At 44.2% G+C, this 22,113-nt stretch overlaps 3 protein-coding genes across 3 annotated transcripts in view; 2 read left to right on the top strand and 1 right to left on the bottom strand.

The window, feature by feature from the left end:
• Positions 1 to 2,725, top strand: part of plekhh2 (pleckstrin homology domain containing, family H (with MyTH4 domain) member 2) — a 29,240-nt gene extending 26,515 nt beyond the window's left edge. The window contains exons 27-30 of the mRNA XM_035399566.1: positions 136 to 265; positions 635 to 721; positions 899 to 1,054; positions 1,192 to 2,725. Of these exons, the coding sequence (XP_035255457.1) occupies positions 136 to 265; positions 635 to 721; positions 899 to 1,054; positions 1,192 to 1,377 (559 nt within the window). The 3' untranslated portion in view covers positions 1,378 to 2,725. The remainder of the gene's footprint in view (positions 1 to 135; positions 266 to 634; positions 722 to 898; positions 1,055 to 1,191) is intronic.
• Positions 2,726 to 4,860: 2,135 nt separating this feature from the next.
• dync2li1 (dynein, cytoplasmic 2, light intermediate chain 1) lies at positions 4,861 to 11,085 on the top strand. The gene is made up of 13 exons (XM_035401046.1): positions 4,861 to 5,048; positions 5,411 to 5,549; positions 5,953 to 5,987; positions 6,079 to 6,148; positions 6,284 to 6,372; positions 6,806 to 6,995; positions 7,216 to 7,284; positions 7,553 to 7,630; positions 8,148 to 8,227; positions 8,695 to 8,765; positions 9,009 to 9,106; positions 9,218 to 9,310; positions 10,644 to 11,085. The coding sequence occupies exons 1-13, from the start codon at positions 5,035 to 5,037 to the stop codon at positions 10,713 to 10,715; spliced, it is 1,098 nt and encodes a 365-aa protein (XP_035256937.1). The 5' UTR covers positions 4,861 to 5,034; the 3' UTR covers positions 10,716 to 11,085.
• abcg5 (ATP-binding cassette, sub-family G (WHITE), member 5) lies at positions 10,996 to 21,939 on the bottom strand. Its single transcript, XM_035401045.1, has 13 exons — positions 21,748 to 21,939; positions 19,587 to 19,708; positions 19,244 to 19,380; positions 17,753 to 17,851; positions 17,196 to 17,328; positions 16,233 to 16,372; positions 15,817 to 15,946; positions 15,155 to 15,368; positions 14,650 to 14,855; positions 13,263 to 13,401; positions 12,516 to 12,701; positions 12,010 to 12,122; positions 10,996 to 11,656 (listed from the first exon to the last, which is right to left on the bottom strand). Exons 1-13 carry the CDS (start codon positions 21,912 to 21,914, stop codon positions 11,481 to 11,483), a joined length of 1,962 nt encoding a protein of 653 aa, XP_035256936.1. The 5' UTR covers positions 21,915 to 21,939; the 3' UTR covers positions 10,996 to 11,480.
• Positions 21,940 to 22,113: the final 174 nt, after the last annotated feature.

Genomic DNA, 22,113 nt, shown 5'->3' with positions numbered 1-22,113 from the left:
CACCATGTGAACATCTAGGACTAGGGAAATCTTATATTTATATCTTCCTGGAGACATTGTGCCAGCTTAGTCGCATCTCAGCCCCTCTTTCCATCTCTGTTCCCCCACCCCAACCCCACTGTCCGCCCCTCTCAGGCAGTTACGGCAGCGCCTGTCCACCTGCTGGGCGTCTCTTAGGGGCCGCAGTGCTTCTGAGTGCGTCCGCATCTACCTGACCGTCGCCCGGAAGTGGCCCTTCTTCGGCACCAAGCTATTCCCCGCCAAGGTGGGTCTGCTGGTTTCTGCAGAGTCGATTACAATCAGGTTGTTACACAGTACTTCACAATGGCCCTTGTCCTGAGAGGATTCATTTTCTCCCTTAACCCTTTAAAAGGCAAGTGAGCACACCTGGAAAACAGTGGGACAGAGAAGAATTTACACCCTAATGTAACACAAACAGACATGAAATATTTAAGATTGGGATTTTAAGAATGCACTGCATGTGAAGAATGTTAAAATGTAGGCCATCCATGGATCTGATGGAATTCCGGAATACTGAATAGACTCACTGCTCTTGAGGCTTGAGAGGTCACCTGAAGGGCACCCCTGTCACAGTCTGTGCTGCGGCTCACTCTCTGTCTGTGTGCATGTGCAGCCCATCACACCCTCCCCGCAGCAGGGCGCCCCCGTGTGGCTGGCGGTGCACGAGGACGGCATCAGCGTGCTGGAGTACAACTCAATGGTGAGAGCCGTGCCAGACTCCGGAACCACAGTTCCATCGCCTTTTGACACCCGATTTATCTCCTGAATATTCATACACTGAGAGCATCGAAAGCATTGTTAGCGCCCAGTTCTCTGTCTAAATGCCCAGCAAGTGACTGAACGTTGTGCCGACCGCCGCTCCCTGCTCACCTTTCAGAGGCTGCTGGTGTCTCACCTGCACAAGAACCTGATGACCTTCGGCGGTTGCCGTGACGACTTCATGCTGGTGGTGGGCCAGAACCTGGGGAGCGGCCTGGCCAAAGATAAGTCCAAGCCCATGGAGAAACACATGTTCAGCATGGCCAAGCCCAAGGTGAGAGCCCTGTGAGGGTCACTTCTCACGAAGACTCTGTCAAACTGAGAGAATCTGGGGCACTTTCCAGACTGGGATGGTTATGACGTGTGTATATGGGTGTTGGTGTGACAATCTCCATCTGCTTTCCCCTACAGATCTTGGAGATGACCCTACTCATCGCCAGCTTCATCAACAGTGCCCACCAGCAGAAAGCCGCCGCCCACCACCTCTCTGCACCCGCCCTTCTGTCAGCCCAGCCAATAGATCTCAAGAACGTGGAGCTGGACAGCCAATTGCCAGCTTCCCCCATCAGGCCCAGCAAGGCGCCGACCCTGCTGTGAGCACACCCTGTTCGGTACAGCAGCACCGGTGCCATCAATCAATCCTCCACCCTCAGTACAGGAGCCAAGATGGCTCTGAATTCAAACAGCAGTATTATGACATGGTACTGGTATTGTCATCGGATCATGTGATATGATACTGCCTTTCCTGCTGGTCAATTCATGTGACACGGTACTTGTCTTCCTCTTCGGTACAGTCACATCCAAAGGTACATGGCAATTTTCTGATAAGCCTGGAATGTTTTGAATAACATTTTATCCCTTAAGTGTACTTAAGAACTTATGTAATTATTATTGCATAACAATTACTATTATTATGTTAGAAAACAGCTTTCTGTGATCCTTCTCTCGGTACAGTATGTGCTCCTGTACAGAAGAGTGTCAGGTCCATGTTGGGGAAAAAAACTTATTTCATCAAAATTATTCAGCTTGAAATCAACCTAATATTTAACAATTATTTCAACTTTAAACTATTAAAGTTTATTTCAACACTTTAAACTAAAATTATGAACTTTAATATTCTATATTCTGCAATATTGTGATGTTTTTTTTACATGGCCCTAATGTTCTACCATGCATTTGGAACTCATGGAAGGAAAATGAAATCCAACCATTTTTTCATATTTGGAACTGTTAACAGATATGAAGGGAGGGGAGTTTTGGTAGAATCTTGTGAAAATAAGTTTGGACCTACAGAGTGAAGGACTTGAGTAATTTCGGTTTGCCTTTTATTTATCCACAAGTAATATTCTTATTCATTGCATGGCTTGAAACAAAATGACTGAAATAATGCTAGGTAACACATGTAAAATAAAGGCTTGAATTAAGGTAACACCTATAACTTAAACGGGACGTTTTAGCGAAGAACCAAACAAAACTGGAAGCTGCCTCCTTTCTATAGTATAACTGCTTTTAGTTTCTGAATGGATGAGACTTCCTGTTTAGACCTATTTCTGTTTTAGTCTTTAATTTTTTGCAAGTCTTTAATTGACTTTCACGTGGATAAGTCTCACTGTTTAGCCTCACTGTGGTTTGTCTGTTTGTTCCATATACTGTGATATACCTGTGAATCAGCTTGTGTGCTGGTGTATAAATCCTCATATCCTCCTCAGTCATGATAGGAGAGGGGCCAGACATTTTCACCTTTGTATTTGGTAAAATATTTTTGTTTCAAAGTGTATGGAATTCAGTTTAGAAGAGTAATATTTTAAGAATTATCTGCTTAAATATTTATTTTGATATGCCAGAATATCTATTTAGAAATGGTCACTATGATTGTCACAAAAATGCTATATTTAAATACACAAATGTTATTAAATCAGGTGTTTCTGGAATTATTTTTAACTTTTTTTTTCATCTCAGACTTCTTTTTTTCTTCTGGACAGTATTTGTGCTGTCACAGCTAAGAATGTTGTGCGTGTGTGTGTGTGTGTGTGTGTGCGTGTGTGTGTGTGTGCGTGTGCGTGTGCGTGTGCGTGCGTGCGTGTGCGTGTGCGTGCGTGCGTGCATGCTGTTATTTATTGTGATACAGCCTAAAGAACTTTGTCTATGTGCCATTGATGAATAACTGGATAAATGTTCCAAAACCCTATGCTTTATGTGGATGGCATGTTATTAATTACCCTGTAGTAGTGATGACAGATATCGATGAGAGATAATCAACCTAAAAATCAACCTTCATGAAATTAACAAAACTCACTGCATTCGGTCCTTAACTCCTTTATTTGTGGTCAGGACCATGGCCGTGGCCAAAGTCTACAATAACATCCTGTGGTAAAGTAGCAAAAACAGTGCAATTAACCCAAGCAATTCAGGTGAAGCACCTTGCAGATGGGTACAGTGGCAGAGTCACTCCTAGGAATCAAATGCGTACCCTTTGAATTATGAACACCTCCACATACCGCAAAATACTTTTATGTTACCATGCCCTGTATTGCTAGGTAATATGTTATTATCTTTCTGTAATGTGAGAAGATAAGGGAGAACAAAGCAGGACCTATGTTCAGGACATTGGACTTTAATTCAATACATAGTTAATATGCAATCGCTGGAAACCGTTCCAGAATCATTCATATTTTAAATATATTTATCATAGTTGCATAACCAAGTTCCTCCAACAATATGGAGGCTTTAAAATACTTTGGGTGGAATTAAAAGTGCTATCCACTCTAATATGTGCTCTTTTAAACCACCTCTAAATGCAAAGAGGAGTTTGAGGTACTGTTTTCATTCAGCTAAAACTCATCACCAGGAATGATCAACTCCTTGATTCCGTCAACAGAAAAATTCCTAGCTTTTTTTAAGCACATGTTCTCTCAAAATGTTCCTGTCAAAATATAACTACAAGAAAATAAATTGTGAAGCCACAAAGAAAAGACTAGTTCAAGTAACATTTCTTTAAATACTGACTATGAAATAGATCGTGCGAACATTAGCATGCTCTCTAAAGACCCTAAAGATTCACTTTTAAAGATTTGCGGAACATGCTGATCCACTTTGAATATGAATCGCCCCATGTCGCAGAGGAAGGAAGACTGGACTGCCTTGGTGCCCAGGAAGGGTCAAACACTGGGGTGCGTGCATGTGAATCAGAAGGAAGTCACCACTGTAGCCCTGGTCCCTCTAGTGGTTTCTCACAGTTAATGCAGAAATTCTACATCATAAGTATGAGAGCTCCCCCTGATCTTGGGAAAAATGACTCGAAGGAGAGCTACAACATATGATGGTGGCACAATTAAGAAGTAGTGCACAAGCTTTAAATGTTTTTTGCTGTCGGTTTTCATATATCTGATCATCGCACACTCCTTTCAAACTTCCTCTCGTTTCTCTTTTCTTCCTCCCCTTTTCTTTTTCCTTCTACCCACATTTGTTCTCCCTCCTTTCTTGCCTCCACCTCTCTGCTGTTATACATGCTCTGAACTAATAACAGGACATAGTTAAATGCTTGCAGCCTCTGGGTTCTGGGTAATAATAGCACGATTCTGGACAGGCACATATATGCCATCAGCTGCCAATCGATCATTATGTAATGTAGTTTAATTGCCCCTCTGTCAATCCTCCCCTTTTCTTTTCCCTTCTCTTTAACACTCTACTATCACAGGGAGCTTGTGACCAATCAGTGGGCAGTTAGAAGCTCTGTGTTTCAAATGTGATCTCTTGTCAGAATGGGACTCTTAACCAATCTTCCATTTCAGATGTGGTGATTACACTATATATAACTGTAAATGTAGGTGAAGATGTGTTTTCTATGTTAAGACTACCTAAGGATCGGTGGAATACATCCTTTTTATACATGCGTTTCTATTGTAAGACACTGGATAAGACTGTCTAATGCAAAACATATATTCTGATCAATTCTATGTGCGTGTGTGTATTGTGTATAAAGCCCATCAAAACCCATAATCAAATCTACCAATATAACAACCATGCGAAACTCTCGGACCACATTTCCCATAAGAACTATTAAACAGTAGGCAGGACTTACGTCATTGTTCTGCGACGTTGCCCATCGCAACGTTTACCAGCCGCTACAAAGATTCTTCTCCCGAAGAATGTTCATTCCGAAGTAAAGCATCGCGCAAAGGAGAACTCCATAAATATATCCTTGTAATTTTAAAACACTTATTCCTAAAAGAGAAGAACAAGGAAAGAGGAGGAATGCCAAAAATAAGGTAGCGATGTCATTTAGCCAAACTGGCTAACGTTGGCTGTCTGACTGTAGGTTACTTTGCTGGCTCGGTAGCAGTTTGTAGCAGTTTGTAGCCTTCCTACTAGACGACTAAAGTATCAGTTAACGATGGATAGTTAACTTGTCTCATCTTCACTGTATGGAGCAAGACAGCGTGTAGTTGCTAGAAATTGCGTATGTTAATATACGGCAGTGTAACGTTAATTTACATATAACACACTTAACTTTTTCTCCAGCGAAAAAAAAACACCCAATTCAGTGACGACTGCTTGGAAGACAAGTTCACGGCTAACTGTGAAAGTAGCTATCGATAGATACCCTTAACCTTAGCCACTTGTTTTGCAGTAATGACACGCTGTGGGAACTGGCCGCATCGGAGGTGCACAGTCAAGAGAGCGGAACTGTTGATGAAGAGGGTGATACCGTCATCAATCCAACGGCAACCGGTGAAAGGACCGTTTTTTTCATAGGGAGCAAGGCAGGGGTGAGCTTCAGCCTACTATTGTCATTCTTGTCTAGATAAAAATTGTTGCGAACATTGCGGGAGTTAGTTGGTAGGTAAAGGACACGAACGACACCAATTAGGGAACGCCTGCTCGAAGCCGTGAACGGGTCTAGATAGTGTGTTGCATTTGATTATATTAGGATTATTTTCTGGGAGAAAGACGGGGTAAGTGTCAAGATAACATTCAGATGAGAAATTAGGCTCCATTGACCCCTGCAGTGAGGAAACCTTGATGAACTGACCTCTGCTGGCTATATTTGAGCAATGACTACTTACTATTCGTTGTAAGAAAACACATTTATTTTGAATGCAATGTGCCAGGCCATGGTCATGTCATAGAGTAAGCTGAAACAAAGTTCTGTGTGTTTTGCTTATTTACTAGGGTAAGACCACAATTCTGCACAGATGTCTCGACAGGTGGGTGTTAAAATATGTTATGTAAATTTAAAAAATCAAAACAAATATAAATAGACAAAGTCTTTGAGACTGACCAGCAGCTCTCTGGCAGGGATGAAACACCGAAGCCTACTCTGGCTCTAGAATACACCTTCGGAAGAAGAGCTCGTGGACACAACACGGTAGGAACTAACTGTGACTAACTAAACTGTGATCATGTGTAAATTGCCTTCATGTGTTGGTTTTTGTCAGTAGAACAGGAGAACTCAAAGGGTTCTAAGTGCATGTAATAGCACTGACATTTCATGTCCTGTTAGCCCAAAGACATCGCTCACTTTTGGGAGCTGGGAGGTGGCACTTTGCTGTCCGATCTCATCCAGATCCCCATCACCGCACAGAATGTGAGGTCAGTGCAAGCTTACTTGTGTCAGCTTTTAACACTGTGCCTGTCTGTTGATGTTGGTTTAGCCCCTAAAGCCCTTAACTAAGGCTGCATATAGTAACATGCTGAGCCATGCTGTGCTTGTCTGGCGAAAGTGTCCACTAAATAGATGGTCAGCTGCCGAGTTTCTTTTGTTCCTTCTTCCTCAGAACAGGAGGTTCTTGGTGGTAACAGGAACTTACAGTGCTGTATTACTGTACAGAACATTCAAAGCAACGCCCCTTAATAAATATTAATGAATTTTATGATATTTTTGGATACAATTAGGGAGACTGAATGTTCAGTATTTAGACCATGGAGCAGAGTACCTGCCGGGGCGACAGAGATCTGCCCTGTGACTGGGTGAACGGGAGAATTCTCCTCTTTCCTCCTAAGCGGTTCTGCTCTGGGTTGGCAGGACCCTGTCTGTGGTTCTGGTGGTGGACCTGTCCAAGCCCAACGTGCTGTGGGGAACCACGGAACGGCTGCTGCAGGTTGCACGGGCACAGGTGGACCGAGCGTGCTCCAGCCAAGCCACAGGGGAGTCCAGGACCGGCAAACAGCCCACCAAAAATAGTATCCCCGGAACTCTCCACAAGGACCACCCAGTGAGTTTGGGCCCTATGCACCCCACTGCCACACCCATTAATTAGCCTGTATTCTTTGATCCAGGGCTGATAGCCAGGGCTGGCTTATGCATCTTTTATGGGATATTTTAGTCAATTTAGAATAACAAAGCCTCTAGGAAGGACACTGAGCACACAGTTCTGTGGATTATATCAGTGTTAAGTACCTGGCCTCAGCACCGACCGCTTTGCATTTTGACAGGACAGAGAGCTGATCAGCCCTTTCCCTGTCCCCCTGCTCGTCATCGGGAGCAAGTTTGACGTCTTCCAGGTAAAGTGCTGCACTTTGCTACAGCTTTACCTGCATGTGTATCTTTACTACGGCTCCTTAAGATTGCCCAGCAAATCATTTACCCAAACTGTCGAGTGTCCACATGGAAGAGCGAGCTCATTCCCAGCAGGTTTTTGGGCCGGGTACAGATGGTCAGTGTGAGTGCAGTCTCCGGGTTTTTGGGCCGGGTGCAGATGGTCAGTGTGAGTGCAGTCTCCGGGTTTTGTGGGGAGGGACATTTCGTGACACGTCTGTTTGCGTTGTGCAGGACTTTGACTCGGAGAAGAGGAAAGCCATCTGCAAGACCCTGCGGTTCCTCGCCCACTATCACGGAGCATCTCTGATTGTGAGACCTGGAGATACCGCTCGGCTTCTTAAGGGGGGGCGGAGCTTCCACCTCTAAACCTCTGCCTGAACGCAAACTGTCTGTCAAATTGAGAAGCGAAACCGTGGTTTCAAAAAGAATCCTGACATGGGCGATGTCATAACAGACTAACCTGAGGACTGAACAGCTGGGGCACAGACCTTAAGACCTATTTAACACATTGAAGAAAGTGGTAAAAACAAAAACATTGAATTCAGTTTTGCAATTAACTCCTCAGCTCTGTGTGCTCAGCTCTTCTCATTCACCGCATTAGTTTATTTTAAAGTTACCACTTTTCATATTTGACAGGCCATGTCGTACCAATAATAGCTGTGTTGGAGCTTGTCGTGACCCTGTTTTATACTCTTCTCTGGCTGTGTTTAAAGATTTGCTGAATCATGCCCTACAAATCACCCCAAAATCACTGAAAAAGGCAGATTCATAACTGTGAATGGGTAAGAAGAAACAGACCGACCTTTGTGTGTGTGTCCGTCCGCAGTTCAGCAGCAGTAAGTCCGAGGGCCTGATGTCAAAGACCAGAGGCTTTGTCAACCACCTGGCGTTTGGGACTGACAGGGGGTGAGAGACTCGTTTTAGGACTCTGCCCTTTCTCCTGATGGCTCTCAGATTGGGTGTGACAGACCCTGTCCTTCTGCTAGCCTTAGTCACTCTTCTGCTTCACATCGCTCTAATGCCAGGGTACTGAAACTCTGAAGCTCTGTCCTAGGACCTCCTGGGTTTGCTAGGTCTTGTTTCCACCACAAATGCAATTTCTTAAGTGCAACAAGCTGCTAACTGTGATTAAGTATACACCTTAATGAGGGACAGTTTACATCGAACGTTCTGAGACAAAGCAAATAGCAGTACAAAGGAATATTCTGCAATTGAAGGACAAAATTATGGAAGAACGTAAATACATGTTTTCACCTAGAGGTGGGTGGAATGGAAGCTAGACAATTAGTAGACTAAGATCTCAAAACATCAGTGTAAATGGAGTAAAGAAAGTCGTCATACCCCCAGTAATGCTTCTTCTTGTTGTCCATCAGGAAGACTGTGTCCACTGACCCCAGTAAGTCCCTCATTATTCCAGCTGGGATGGACTCTCTCAGTCAGATAGGTGAGCTGTTCTGTTTGGACTGCCCCCTGCTGCTTGGATCACAATACTGCTGAGAAGTTCTCAAGATCAAATGACTATATACTTCTTTTTTCTTCGCAAAACTACATTTCCCATTATCAAAAATATCCCATTACTTCTTAATTTACCTTTGCATATTTGAGAAATTAATTGGGTTCCAATTTAACAAAAGCATTTTTGGTGTTGAAGACACTACATCACCATATAATTACCTCCCTCACACAGGGTCTCCGCCGGCAACAGACTTTGACATCGGGACTCTTCACGCCCGAAGCCCCCTGGACCTGTGGAAGAAAGTGTTTGAGAAGATCTTCCCTTCTGAGGTAGAGTTATGCACACACACACAGACACACACTGACACACACACCGTTGTGTGCTGAGAATTACACAGATGTCTGCCAGGTGTTGACAGTTAATATCTCACTCCCTTCCAGAGCACTAGTGACCCCAAAGACCTGAAGGACCCTACAAAAGACCCCCAGTACAGTGAGGCAAAGATAGACTCCATGAGAGCACAGAAGGACCAGGTACTACAGCACCCACAATGAACTGCTCTGGGTCCCAGATCCACTCTACTGGCCTCTTTACAGCATATTCATATGCATGTGAAACAAGAAAACATTCATTTTGATGCACCAGTTACCAAGGGGGAAAAACAAGACTCACAAATAGAACTGAATGTTTTACATATGAAAGACTCATTGAATACTTATAAGAGTAGCCATATCTTTGGTTCCAAACATCAAATCAAATTTTTAGTTCTCTCTGACTAGACTGGCAGACCAGTCACAAAACAAACCCTAAGCAGCTGTCCTATTCCAGGACATCAGAAAGAGGCAGTGACTGAACTTCTTCTTATTATTTTATCTGAGCTGGTCTCAGAAACGTAATGAAGATAAAACTTTCTTAAGAAAACACGGCCTTAAGAAAACAGGATGAGGCCCGCTGACCCAAGCGCTGCCACGACTTTTCCGTGCTGGGTTTGCAAAGCTCCCTCTTAACCCAGGCCTCTCACGCAACCCGTCTTCCTGCCCACGCCTGCTGCACTTGAGTAACCTCCGCGGTGTCCACTGGTAACACCCAGCTAATTAGCGGCAATAACCGCGTTCCCCTGGGGGAGATAAGGCCCCGTCCGTCTGCCTAGCGCCTTGCAGGGTGACCTGTAGTAACCCTCGCTCTCCGTGGCGTTGTGGCGGTCGTGCTGGACGCGCGCGGTGTCACTGGCGAGCGCTTGGCGGGTCTTCCTCAGTTCAGCGCTCGCTGTCCTCGGTGGCGTGACGTGGAGGGAACTTCCTCTTCCCTTAATCGATTCGTCCGTAAACGCGACAACGTTATTAACGCCAGCTCCAACGCGCTCCTTTTTAAGCGTCCGCGTAATTACTTGGATCGCTGAGATCAGTGTTTGAGGATTGGAAAGGTATTAAACAGTGTCGGTGAGTGAAAGGCGTGGTGAGATTGATCAGTGCAGGGGTGCTGCTCGGTAGATCCAGGCTGTTCTTAGTGTGTGCTTAGCTGTGGAGATGACCTGCAGCATGGAGAAGCCATTCTACATTAATAAGTGTCGTTGGTGAGTGTCGAAAAAAATATTTTCCTGTATTTTTATTAAGAATCACCAACTGTGCCTCTTAAGTCGCTGTTGTGTCTGTATTGTGTTCATAATATCTTACTGACAGCCACTCTCAGGCTCAACTGATTATCCTCTCCACTTGACATTGTTATATGGAATCAAATTACAATTGTTACGTGTAAATAACCACAGCTGATTATAAGTCAGAGTCTTTGTGTCTGTAGAGCCATGACAAGGACATAACTGGATGCATGTCAAAGTTTACAATGAAAGTATTGCCACTTCTTTAACAGGAGCTGGAACAGTATAAAAGAAACGCAGCCAAGTCCTGGAAAGGCATGGAGCTGGAGTCCCAGAAGAGCTAACATCTCCTCCTCCGGCTGGGAAACAGCAGTCATGACCTCCCTTTGGATATGAGAAAGAGCCTTGCGTGGGTGAACCGGTTTCCACAAAGTTTAAAAACGGTCAACATATTAATGTGGATTCCTTGTACAGGCATTGGAAATTGAATACTGTTCAAAATGTGACTTTTTTTTTTGAAGGACTGAAATTTATGTATATGTCTTAGTGTTTTTTCTATATTGCATAGTTTCAATATCAAATACAATATGTCTAATGGAAATTAGAATGAGACTGCTTCACCCCTTCCTGGAGTAATTCACATAATGTTTTATTGATGTACATAAATTGTTTGATGATAAAAATCCATTGTAAAATAAATTACTCTCTCTTTAAGTGGTTACAAAAGATGGAATGTTTTAACTGAACATGTTCAGCATTCATATTCATCTAAAAAACGCACTGAATTCTCACCCTTATAACCAGAGGGGTTATATTTACGCGGGAATTTCCCAAATATACATCAAGGTAATTAACTTCCTCTTATTACTGTATTTGGATATCCAGTGTGTAAACACTGTCTGGTCACAGTTTAGCCCCACACCTACTCTCCTGCCACAAACACACACACACACCAACAAACACACACACACTCCAACAAACACACACACACACACACGCACAGACACACTCATAGACCTCTAGATATCAGTCATCCTGCTGGGTGGAGTCGCAGATGAGCCCCCCCTTGCACCCACGCCCCCCCCCGCTGCCATGACAGGAGGAAGCGATCAGCGACGGGTGAGGTGGTCCCGAATTTTGAAGCTGATGACCCCAAGCAGCACCAGCGCGGGCAGGAAGGCGTACAGCATGATGAAGTCCAGAGTGTAGCGGGACAGGGCGCCCGGGTACCCCTGTTCGATGATGTCATCCCCATTGCCTATTATGCAGGCTCCAGGCGAAGTCCCTGGAATGACCAGAATGAGGAACCAGAAGGGAGCGTGTGACAGACATGAGCATTCAGCGGGCCCATGAGCAGAGCACACCTTTCATTTGATCTATTCTTCCACAGCACATTTTCTACTCTGCTTAACTCGGCTGATATGGGCCTAATGTTTTCCCATGTGTGCAAGTCTGCTCTACAAAAGTAGAGGATCTGGTCGTTGTATGATATCTTTGACTCAGTGGTGCAGCTAATGTCAGTTTTTCGTACAGTGCCTTTGCTTCAGCTGTGCTTATCTGGCCGCTGCCACAGGCACAACAAATTTAGTGTTTCATGAGCCAGTTACGCTCTTACAGGTGAGAGGCAGCGGCTCTTACCACAGGTGAAGTTCAGGTCGTGGAACTCGGTGACGATGAGCAGCTCACTGCCGTACTTCTGGAAGGTGAGGTAGCTCAGCATCTTGAACACAGTGGGCATCTGCTGATTGCTCCTGTGTTTGGAGGGGTGTGTCTCAGCTCAGGTTTCAAGCAAAAAATTCAACAGCAACAGAAGATGAATCTCAAACAAAAACTACGGTCTGAAGCCCAGTTCAGGTCAAAACTCCAAGAGCAAAGGAGACAGCACTGCAGAGTTTTCAAAGAAAAAATCTTGGAATGCTACTGGATATAGACTACAAAACTTGAATTATATCATCCATGAGAGTTGGTTGAGTTCTATTGGCATGCTGAATCTCCTAAACCATTCTTTGAGGGAAAACACAGAACCTCACAACCCACCTGGACCACCGACGGTGAATTAAGCAGAACTGAGATTTGTTTGCTGAGGAAAAATTTGTTTGAGGTAAAAGTCAAACGCGTGAGGACTAGCAGCAGCTAACGTCTACCTGAGAAAGCCTGAGCCCACCATGATGCCAGCCACGTTGAGCAGGGCCACCCCCGTGTTGACCATGTTGGGGTCCTGGACCACACCCATCAACACTAGAGTGAGGAGCTCTCCTGTTATGTGGGGGACCATGATCACCCCCGTGAAGCAAAGGAAGCGGCTCACCTCTGGGTACATCCCCACCGTCCTGATAAGCACACACATTTACAGGCAAAACAGCGTCACGTGCAGTCTGAGTGCAGTGCTTTTGTTCAATTTCTCTACTCACATAACATATTATAAGGTCAGCGTTAACAAAACAATAAAAGGCAGTCTGTACTCAAATTGTTAATTATTATCAGCAGGAATCCAGTACACACAGTTGAGCTGAAATAAGGTCAATGAAGTGAAATACATGTTGTACATATTTGTGTATATATGGAGTTAGCTAGACATGGTAAAACTAGCTAATAGCTTGAATCTAGTATTACCCCTTTAACCCAACAGGTTGGAGATGCCAACTGGCCACAGACTAGAGCCCCGCCCCCACCACACTTCTTACAGGTAGTGTAGTGAACTACATCTTCACTCAAATATGCACCTTTATTTTCACCCAATAAATCCTTTTTTGAAATCTTTTCTTCAACTTTTAACATCTTGTTACATGTCAAATATATGTGTATATTTTTTTGAATACTAAATGTCAATTGAATGTGATTTTAAAAATATTTTATAATAAAAGCATTTGTGTGAGAGAGGAGAAGCCTACCAGTACAGGAAGGAGGTGAAGATGAAGACGCTGACGATGCTGAAGGGTAGGATGTGTAAAATATAGGCCAAGAACATCTGCCATTTGTGGTACAGGCCGTCCTTACTCTCCTGGTCACTGATCGCTCTCAGTGCAGGAACTGCAGGAATAAGAGCAGCATCTTTTTCAGTCCCTTTAGCACCCTGTCGAGGATTTGAACCTACAACCTTCTGGTGAAACATTCCAAGTTCACCTGAATACTCACTGTTTTTGTACAGAACTCACATGTACAGAATTAATGCTGTTCCTGGATGTGGTAGTCATGCTAACGATGGGGGGCTGCATCGGTGTGTGATCGTACGCTACAGCAATGGTTAATTATACAGCGTGTTCTAAGTTTTTTGCTAGCTCTTTTCTGATTAGACGATCAACGCAAAACAAGTAAAAACAAGTAAACATATTTCCTTTGTCAGTGCCTTGAACCTGTTTGGTTGTTCACCTTCTGCTGGTTTTACAGCTTCAGTCTGGCCTTTCCTCTCTTATCACTGTATCTGTGTGTGTCAGAGATAAACACAGGGACAGATAATGAGTGAGGAGGAGGTGAGTGGCTGAGTGAGAGAGTAGGGTGTGGACACATACTGTGCTGTACTGTTGTAAGGGGAAAATTACTGATCGGGAACGGCTTTTATATAATGACATCTTAAATACGAATATGGGTCACTGTGTGTGGCTGGATTTCCTCACACTGCAGTGTTTGAGCCTGATCCTACTTTGTTCCTGTAGCACTTTCATGTTACACTTGCACCTCCATCCAGCACTTATATTGCACTTGTATCGTTATCTTGATGTTGTAGCTCGTTGTCATTCCTCCTAGTTTGACTTAACATTACTTTCTGACCTACAGTAGTCTATGCTTACTGTGTGAACTGGACTTAATGTGTTCATGGCTAGGAATAACTTACATAACGATTATTATTGAACCTGTGTTTTGTAGCTGTTCCAATGACCTTCTGTATGCACTTATTGTGCGTCGCTTTGTATAAAAGCGTCTGCCATAATGTAATGTCCTAAAGCCACCATAGACTTCAATGGCGCATACTGTAACAAGACATTTAGCTCATTTTAAAATGTTCTTTCATTAGGACGGGTAAATTGTATGTTATATGTATATTATGATGCTATCAGGGCAGACATTTGGAGGCTATATAAACTGATAGAAAAGCTATATGCTCTGTGAATCTCTCTGGATAGGAGTACCTGTGAAATGTCTAATGTAAATGTGCAGTATGGTGCATTACTGAAATTCTCTAAATGTCTGTCATCCTGCCAAGTCAAAAACCCTTAGAGCTTTAAGTGGGACGTATGCCTCCTACTGGGAGCTGGCGTTACCCCCACCCCTCGTACTCACACAAGGCCACTGCATTCAGCATGCCGGTGTAAGGCGACGCCCCCATCGCCTGGTAGATAATTCCGATGCGGTCCTGCACCGCCCCCTTGGTGATGTCATTGTCCAGCTTCATCACAAAGAAGGCCACAAAGAGCCCGTAGATCAGATTTTGGGACAGGCGCATTAGGACCCCCATGCGGTCCCGGGACAGGTTTCTCACGGTCCTCCTGCAGAAGCCCAGAGGGACAAGCACAATGGGATAGTTACCAAAAGACAGGTAAGATTACAACATGGGCCACAAAGAGTGCTGCTGCAGAGAACTGAGCCAATCCCATCAGTCGCACAGTCATAAACATACACCTGAACACTCCGGTACTCACATACATACACAAGCACTTTTTAACTACTTAAAAACATGCTTAGTTATGGGGATCACATGCACTTTAACAGAGTAAAAAGTACTCTCGTAGAGTTTTTTTATTTTTATTTTAAGACTGAGCAGTGCAGGAATGGTTTGGGGGGCTACCTGAAGAGGACCCCCAGTTTGGACAGGCCACTGGGGGACTCCTTGCTCTTGAAGGGGATGCTGGGTTTGTCGGTGAGCTGGCAGACCTCCTCGATCCTGCCCAGCATGCGTCGGTAGATTCCTGACGTACGATAGGCTGAGGCGATGTCGTGCATCCGGCTGGAGGTGGCAGCCTCTCGCTCGCTGCAGCGCGTGTCCACCGACGTAAAGTCCACTGCGGGGCAGAAGGGGGCAGAGACAGGAGGGGGGGTGAGAGGGGGCTTTCAGCTGTCAGTCACAAGCTCATAAAGAACTTTGAAGGTAAAATATAAGACCGAATAAATTTCAAAAAGGAGCGAAGAAGTTACCATTACACCCAGGAAACAGCCCTCCTTCTCCCATCCCTGTTCAAAAGGCTACATACAGATACACTCACCCTACCACTGTCTATGGGCGGTAGCTGAGAGAAAAACACAGGCTTCTTAAACCATGAAGAGAAGGTAAATGAAAAGGTTATGAGTTGTGTGAGGGAAGACGTGAGAGGGAGAGAGAACTACAGGTCATTGTAGTTGTTACCAAATCACATTTATAATGCTGTTTTTCCAGTCCTACCAATAAATCGGTTTGAATTTTAATTTGAGCTTGAGAGAGAGAGAGATAGAGAGAGAGAGAGAGAGATTCACCATAGATGTCAAAGGGGTTGCAGTAGTCAGGGCACTCGTAGCCCTGGTCACTGAAGAAGTCCACCATCTCCCCAGGCTGGCCACAGAACACTAGCTCACCACAGCTCATGATAGCTATCCTATTGAACACCTTAAAGAGAGGTAAGGCTGTTTACTTCTGAGAAATACAGCATAATCCACACACCTAGGAGAGGTATTAGAGTGCACATTTTGCACAGATACACAAGTACACAGAAATACACGTACACATGGGGAAGGTTTGGGCACTGGAAAAACACAATAAAATAAAACCAGATCATCTCTACAGTCAACACATGAAGCAAGTTCAAGAAACAAAGAAAAGGAAAAAAGACAAAGGAAACAAGGAATGAGACTGAAAGTGGGATCACAGACTCACACACCCCCCCCCCACTCACCCTGAATAGCTCAGAACGTGGTTGGTGGATAGTCACTATAACGATGCGGTCCCTCTTGGCCAGATTGGCAAGCAGTACCACAATCTGATTTGCTGTCATGCTGTCCAGGCCTGTGGTTGGCTCATCCAGCAGGATAACCTCTGTGAGGCAGAAATGAACGTGACATCACACACCATGATGTCACACAGTCCAGACGCGAACGAAAACCACACAAGTTAAGTTTAAGAACTTGCCTGAATAGAACTGCAGATTTAATTGTCCCAGTGCTCTCTCTCGAGGACAATATCAGCCCTTATGAAGATAAGTCTGTTTTCACTTCCTTTAAATTATCCAATTAATACAATTAAAAGATTGCCATTTTATTAAGGATAGGGAAATAAGGAATGGACTTAATTGTGTTCCTATAATGAATTAATTTTCTGCTTGATTGGAAAAGGCAGCCTATGGGAGCTGTGCATAATTGTGGATCTCTGTGTAGCGGAAAACGGTCCATCTAATGGAGTCCTAAGACCCTCAGTCCTGCCCCCATCCCCGTCCCTTATTCTGATAAACGACTCCAGGGACCCAGCTTAAAAAACCACGTGCCAATAACTCTGTGTCATATCACTACTCTGTCCTCTATCACTCCGTATTCGTCCTTCAGTTTATCTGTCCATTTGGCAAATGGGCAAGGTGAAGAATTGTGCCAATCATTTACAATGGCTTGCTAACAGACTTCAAATGGCCTGATAATAAACTTGCATGTACTTTTTCTTGGTACCTGATTGGTTAATATATTGTTCTCTCATTCCAAACATTAATGGCACTGTAAATACATCTGTATCTAATTATGCTTATACTGTAGCATTAAGAAGTTTTGATTTGAACAACTATCATCAGCAACCATGTACGTGCGCATTTGTGTGTGTCTGTATCGTATGTATTTCTGTTCTGGCAGATGAAAGGACGCCCCCTCCCACTCACTGGGGTCCTGGAGCAGTTGGCCGGCAATGGACACCCTCCTTCTCTCTCCACCAGAGATGCCAGGAAAGATGCGCCCCCCAATAACGCTGTGGGCCACGTGACCCAGGCTGAGCTCCGCCATCACCATCCCCACCTTTGGGTCAGGAGGTCAGAGGTCACAGGACAACATCAAACCCGTGAATTTACTCACTCTATTTTTTTCTCTCTAACCTTGTTCATGTAGATCTACCATCCTGTATGTTTTCACTCCAAACCTAACAAAGCAAATTAGGGTTGGAGTGACAACCTACAGGACAGTAGATCTCCAGGAACAGGGTAGGGCAGCCCTGCTCAAAATCTTCACCTCATTACTTCCTAACTGTACCTAATTCTTCCTCAAGCTCTGGCCTGACTGCCAATATGCTTGTTTATTATATCTGTGGCTGTGATAAGAAGCATTTAGAGCAGTGATCAGCATATCAGAGGTAGTAGCTAGCGTGTCTATGGTATACAGTAGTTATAAAACTCTCAGGTAGCTGGGGCAGGGATGAGAGTATCCAGGGGAGAGGTGAGCGTGCCTTCTTGCGGATTGCCTCAGCAGAATGCCTTCTTAAGGCCAGCTGTGCTGTGAAGGTCAGCGTCTCCTCCACGGTGAGGTAGCTGAGGAGGTTATCGCTCTGGGGAGGAAGGACAAAACGACAGCGCGAAGAAACAAATTCAGGAGTTCAGTTTGTAGCTGTGATACTAACATTTGATTATAAGAGGCACTTCATAAGTTTAAAAGGTACTGTATGTTCATGGTTTGTGTATTACGCCAAGTAATCACTTTAAGTTTTCCAAAATTGTAGTCCTACATTGGCAGGGAAATTGAACTGAAGTACGGCTTTCATAATCATAAATTGTCCGTTTATCAGGGGTATAGACGTACAATTCAAGTTCATATATCCTGTATGTTAAATGAAAATGGTGAAATAATATTTGACATTTTATCTTAGTAAGTAAAAACCAAAAAAGCAACATAGCATGTAAAAGCTACGGAAGGTTAGGCCAAACCCTATTGCAGTTAGATTGAAAGGAGCCCTCGGTCTGTTCTACATTCTGCATAGACAGGATTATTAAGCGTCCTGACTGTACTGCGGATTTTAGGATCTACTCCATATGTTTATTGTAGCCTCCTGCAGTCTCCCAGATGACATTAAAGTTAATAATTAAATGGCACCCTACTCCTGGGATTTCAGACTTTGAGGCTTTGAAATGAGCTTCGACATTGTGTGTTTATGCGTGTGTGTGTGTGTGTGTGCGTGCGCGAATGTGTGTGTGTGTGTATGCGTATGCGTATGTGTGTGCAGCGAGCACTTTGCTTCCACAATGCGTAAAACTGCTATGACTGCACAACCATGAACACATTCAGACTAATAATACTGCCACTTCAGCACCTCGAGTTTAAGACAGCTAAACCTCTTCAGTGTTCGCCATTAACGAGTCTGAGATTTGGTATCACAATTTTATCCCAGGCTTATGCAGAAAATTAAATGACTGGATTAGTTTATTGCTCTGGTGAGGACTTGAGGATTTTATCTGCCCTCGAAAGAAAAAATAAGAGATTATTTCAAATGGCGGCAGTTTATCCACAATTATTTAATTTAGCAGTGGATACACTTGAACACCCCCTAGAAAGATTATGAGGAACCTATCTGTACCTCCAGCTAATCCCCCGCCCCCCTCCCCCAGCAATATGTGCAGAGTTTCTGGGACATCTTCACGGATTTACCAGTCCTGGCCGGACCTTTCACCCTCCCTCACTTTCTTCTCTCTTTCACACAGGTCAGAGTTAATACTGCCGGCACCTTCTCAAGAAAAAGGACTGCAGTGACGGCACTGCCCCCATGGCAACCTGCTTGTTCTGAGAACGGACTGCATCGTCTCGGTACGAGTGTGTGTGTGTGTGTGTGTGTGTGTGTGTGTGTGTGCGTGCGTGCGTGCGTGTGTGTGTGTGTGTGTGTGTGTGTGCACACGTGTGTGTGTGTGTGTGTGCGTGTGCATGTTTGTCTGTGTGTGTGTGTGTGTACCTGGAGTACGTAGGAGAAACAGTCCTGGAACTGATCCGGTTTCAGCTTCCTTCCATTCACAAAGACCTCCCCCAGCAGGGTGCCCGCTTTGCCTATACGCCCTGAGATCACGTCCAGGAGAGTGGTCTTCCCCGAGCCTGTCTCATGCACACACATATGCACACACGCACGCATACACACACAGATACACACATGCACGCACGCATAAACGCACACACACACATACACACATGCACACACGCATAAACGCACACACACACACACACACACAGTTCATATCAATACTCTTGTTAATGTAAAAAAGTGTAATGAGTGCAGGAACAGGAAAAGATGTCTGCCACACCTGAATTTCCCAGAATTCCCAAGATCTGGCCACTGTCCACGTGGAAAGACACATCGTTGAGGATCTTCCGAGTCCATCTTGTCCTGTAGGAGGGGAGGTCCCACCATGGCCCCACACGTTCACTGCAACACACACACACACACACACACACAATGTAACAGCAAATCCATTAGGGTTGCATAAAGGTGAGTATTTACCATAATAGTTATGCTCATATCAATGATCAATGCAATTGTTTAAAATCCTTCTTAAATTCTGGCACAGTTAACAGCATTTTCAAGCATTTTTAACTGTAGGGAGGTGTAATGATTATTACTTGTTTAACACAACTGCTAATTATTTCTTCATTTTTGTTTTATATTGCATTTAAATTACATATTACATTTATTATGCCAAAAAGAGAAGTTGTTGCAAATATTTTATCAAACTCTGTTTAAAAATGCAGTGTTTCCATAATTTGTTTTTTTTTTGACTCATCTGCAATGACAGTGTGTAACGGGCCTGATTCATTTCACAGCAGTTCTGACATGGTGAAAATTATACTGCTTGTGAATTGATTTTAAAGTTGTACTGTTGCTTTTAATGTAAAAAATGTTGGAATGACACCCAAATGTATACAGTAAAAGGCATGCTAATTAAATAAAATGAAGGTAGCACCAATAAAATCTACAGTGGGATTTTGCTTCAAACCAGGAGGGAGACAGCTCTTAGTTTTAATTCCACAAAGCTCTGGAGCTCAATACCTGGAACTCTCCAAGTTCCAGTTTTTACCACCACTTAAAAGAAGGCATTTTTATTTGCTTTGTTTTGACTAATTTTCTCTCCTCATTTTTCTTCTGTTGTTAAAGATGTTTTTATTGTGAGGGGGATGGGGTTTGCTAAACCCTTCATGTATTGTACATCCCTGGTTTACTTTGTGGATACTTTCTATTGCATTACTTATGTAAAGCTTGTTGTGTTGTAGCCATGTATGAAAGGTGTACACATTATTTTACCATCTTTTTTTTACAATTCTTCTTTTTTACAATTCCTCTTCAGTTGTGACAGTAAGCATTTTCTATATCCTGTAGTACAATTCACGTGAGTCTTTCTAGAAGGAGTTTTACCATTGATGCCCATGTCTGGTTGACTTTGGCAGAACATTAGAAGGTAGAGGACACAATCTTTCCCAGCAGTGAAAATAGAAAAGAAAAACGTTGCCTCTTAAAGTACCCGCATTTGCTACAGAGATTCCAGCTGGCATTGACCATGAAAAACGTGGGGAAACTCACCCTTACCTGACAGTGTAAAGCATCTGGCAAAGACAAACTCTTACATGACAGTTTAAAATACCGGGCTGAAGGCTAACTTATACCTGATAGTGCAAACACCTGTATGAACATTCACTCTTACTTGACAGTAACACACCTGGTTTAAAGCTGACTCTTACCTGACAGAGTAACACACCTGGTTAAAGCGAACTCTTACCTGACAGAGTAACACACCTGTTTAAAGCGAACTCTTACCTGACAGAATAACACACCTGTTTAAAGCTGACTCTTACCTGACAGAGTAACACACCTGGTTAAAGCTGACTCTTACCTGACAGAGTAACACACCTGGTTAGAGTAACACACCTGGTTAAAGCTGACTCTTACCTGACAGAGTAACACACCTGGTTAAAGCTGACTCTTACCTGACAGAGTAACACACCTGGTTAGAGTAACACACCTGGTTAAAGCTGACTCTTACCTGACAGAGTAACACACCTGGTTAAAGCTGACTCTTACCTGACAGAGTAACACACCTGGTTAGAGTAACACACCTGGTTAAAGCTGACTCTTACCTGACAGAGTAACACACCTGGTTAAAGCTGACTCTTACCTGACAGAGTAACACACCTGGTTAAAGCTGACTCTTACCTGACAGAGTAACACACCTGGTTAAAGCTGACTCTTACCTGACAGTGTAACACACCTGGTTAGAGTAACACACCTGGTTAAAGCTCTTACCTGACAGAGTAAGACACCTGGTTAAAGCTGATTCTTACCTGACAGAGTAACACACCTGGTTAAAGCTGACTCTTACCTGACAGAGTAACACACCTGGTTAAAGCTGACTCTTACCTGACAGTGTAACACACCTGGTTAGAGAAACACACCTGGTTAAAGCTGACTCTTACCTGACAGAGTAAGACACCTGGCTGACGCTCAGGCTGCAGGAGGGCTGGATTTGGTCAGAGTGCGTGGGGCTGGGAGGTGTCGATTTCTCGGACACGAACTTGAAGGACTCTTTTAGGCGGGCTCCCCCCTGGCTCTCCTCGCCCGACAGGGAGTACGATCCGTTCATGGCGGGAGCGGTCGCAGCGTGTGCGCGTCTCGGTTTCCCTGGCCACTCGATGGGGGCGTTGTGACAGCGTTTGGGGGGGGTTCATCGCCGCTCCTCTTATCAGGGACCTTTGCTCTCCCCTGTATAAGACAAACCTCCCCGTGGGCCGGTCTTTATTCCACCGCTCCGGGACAGCAGAGAGGAGCAGGGTTCTGATTCT

This window comes from Anguilla anguilla, chromosome 18, assembly GCF_013347855.1.
Source record: "Anguilla anguilla isolate fAngAng1 chromosome 18, fAngAng1.pri, whole genome shotgun sequence".
Classification (NCBI taxonomy): domain Eukaryota; kingdom Metazoa; phylum Chordata; class Actinopteri; order Anguilliformes; family Anguillidae; genus Anguilla; species Anguilla anguilla.
Note: the sequence above shows the minus strand (reverse complement) of the source record. Positions and strands in the feature narration are given on the sequence as shown.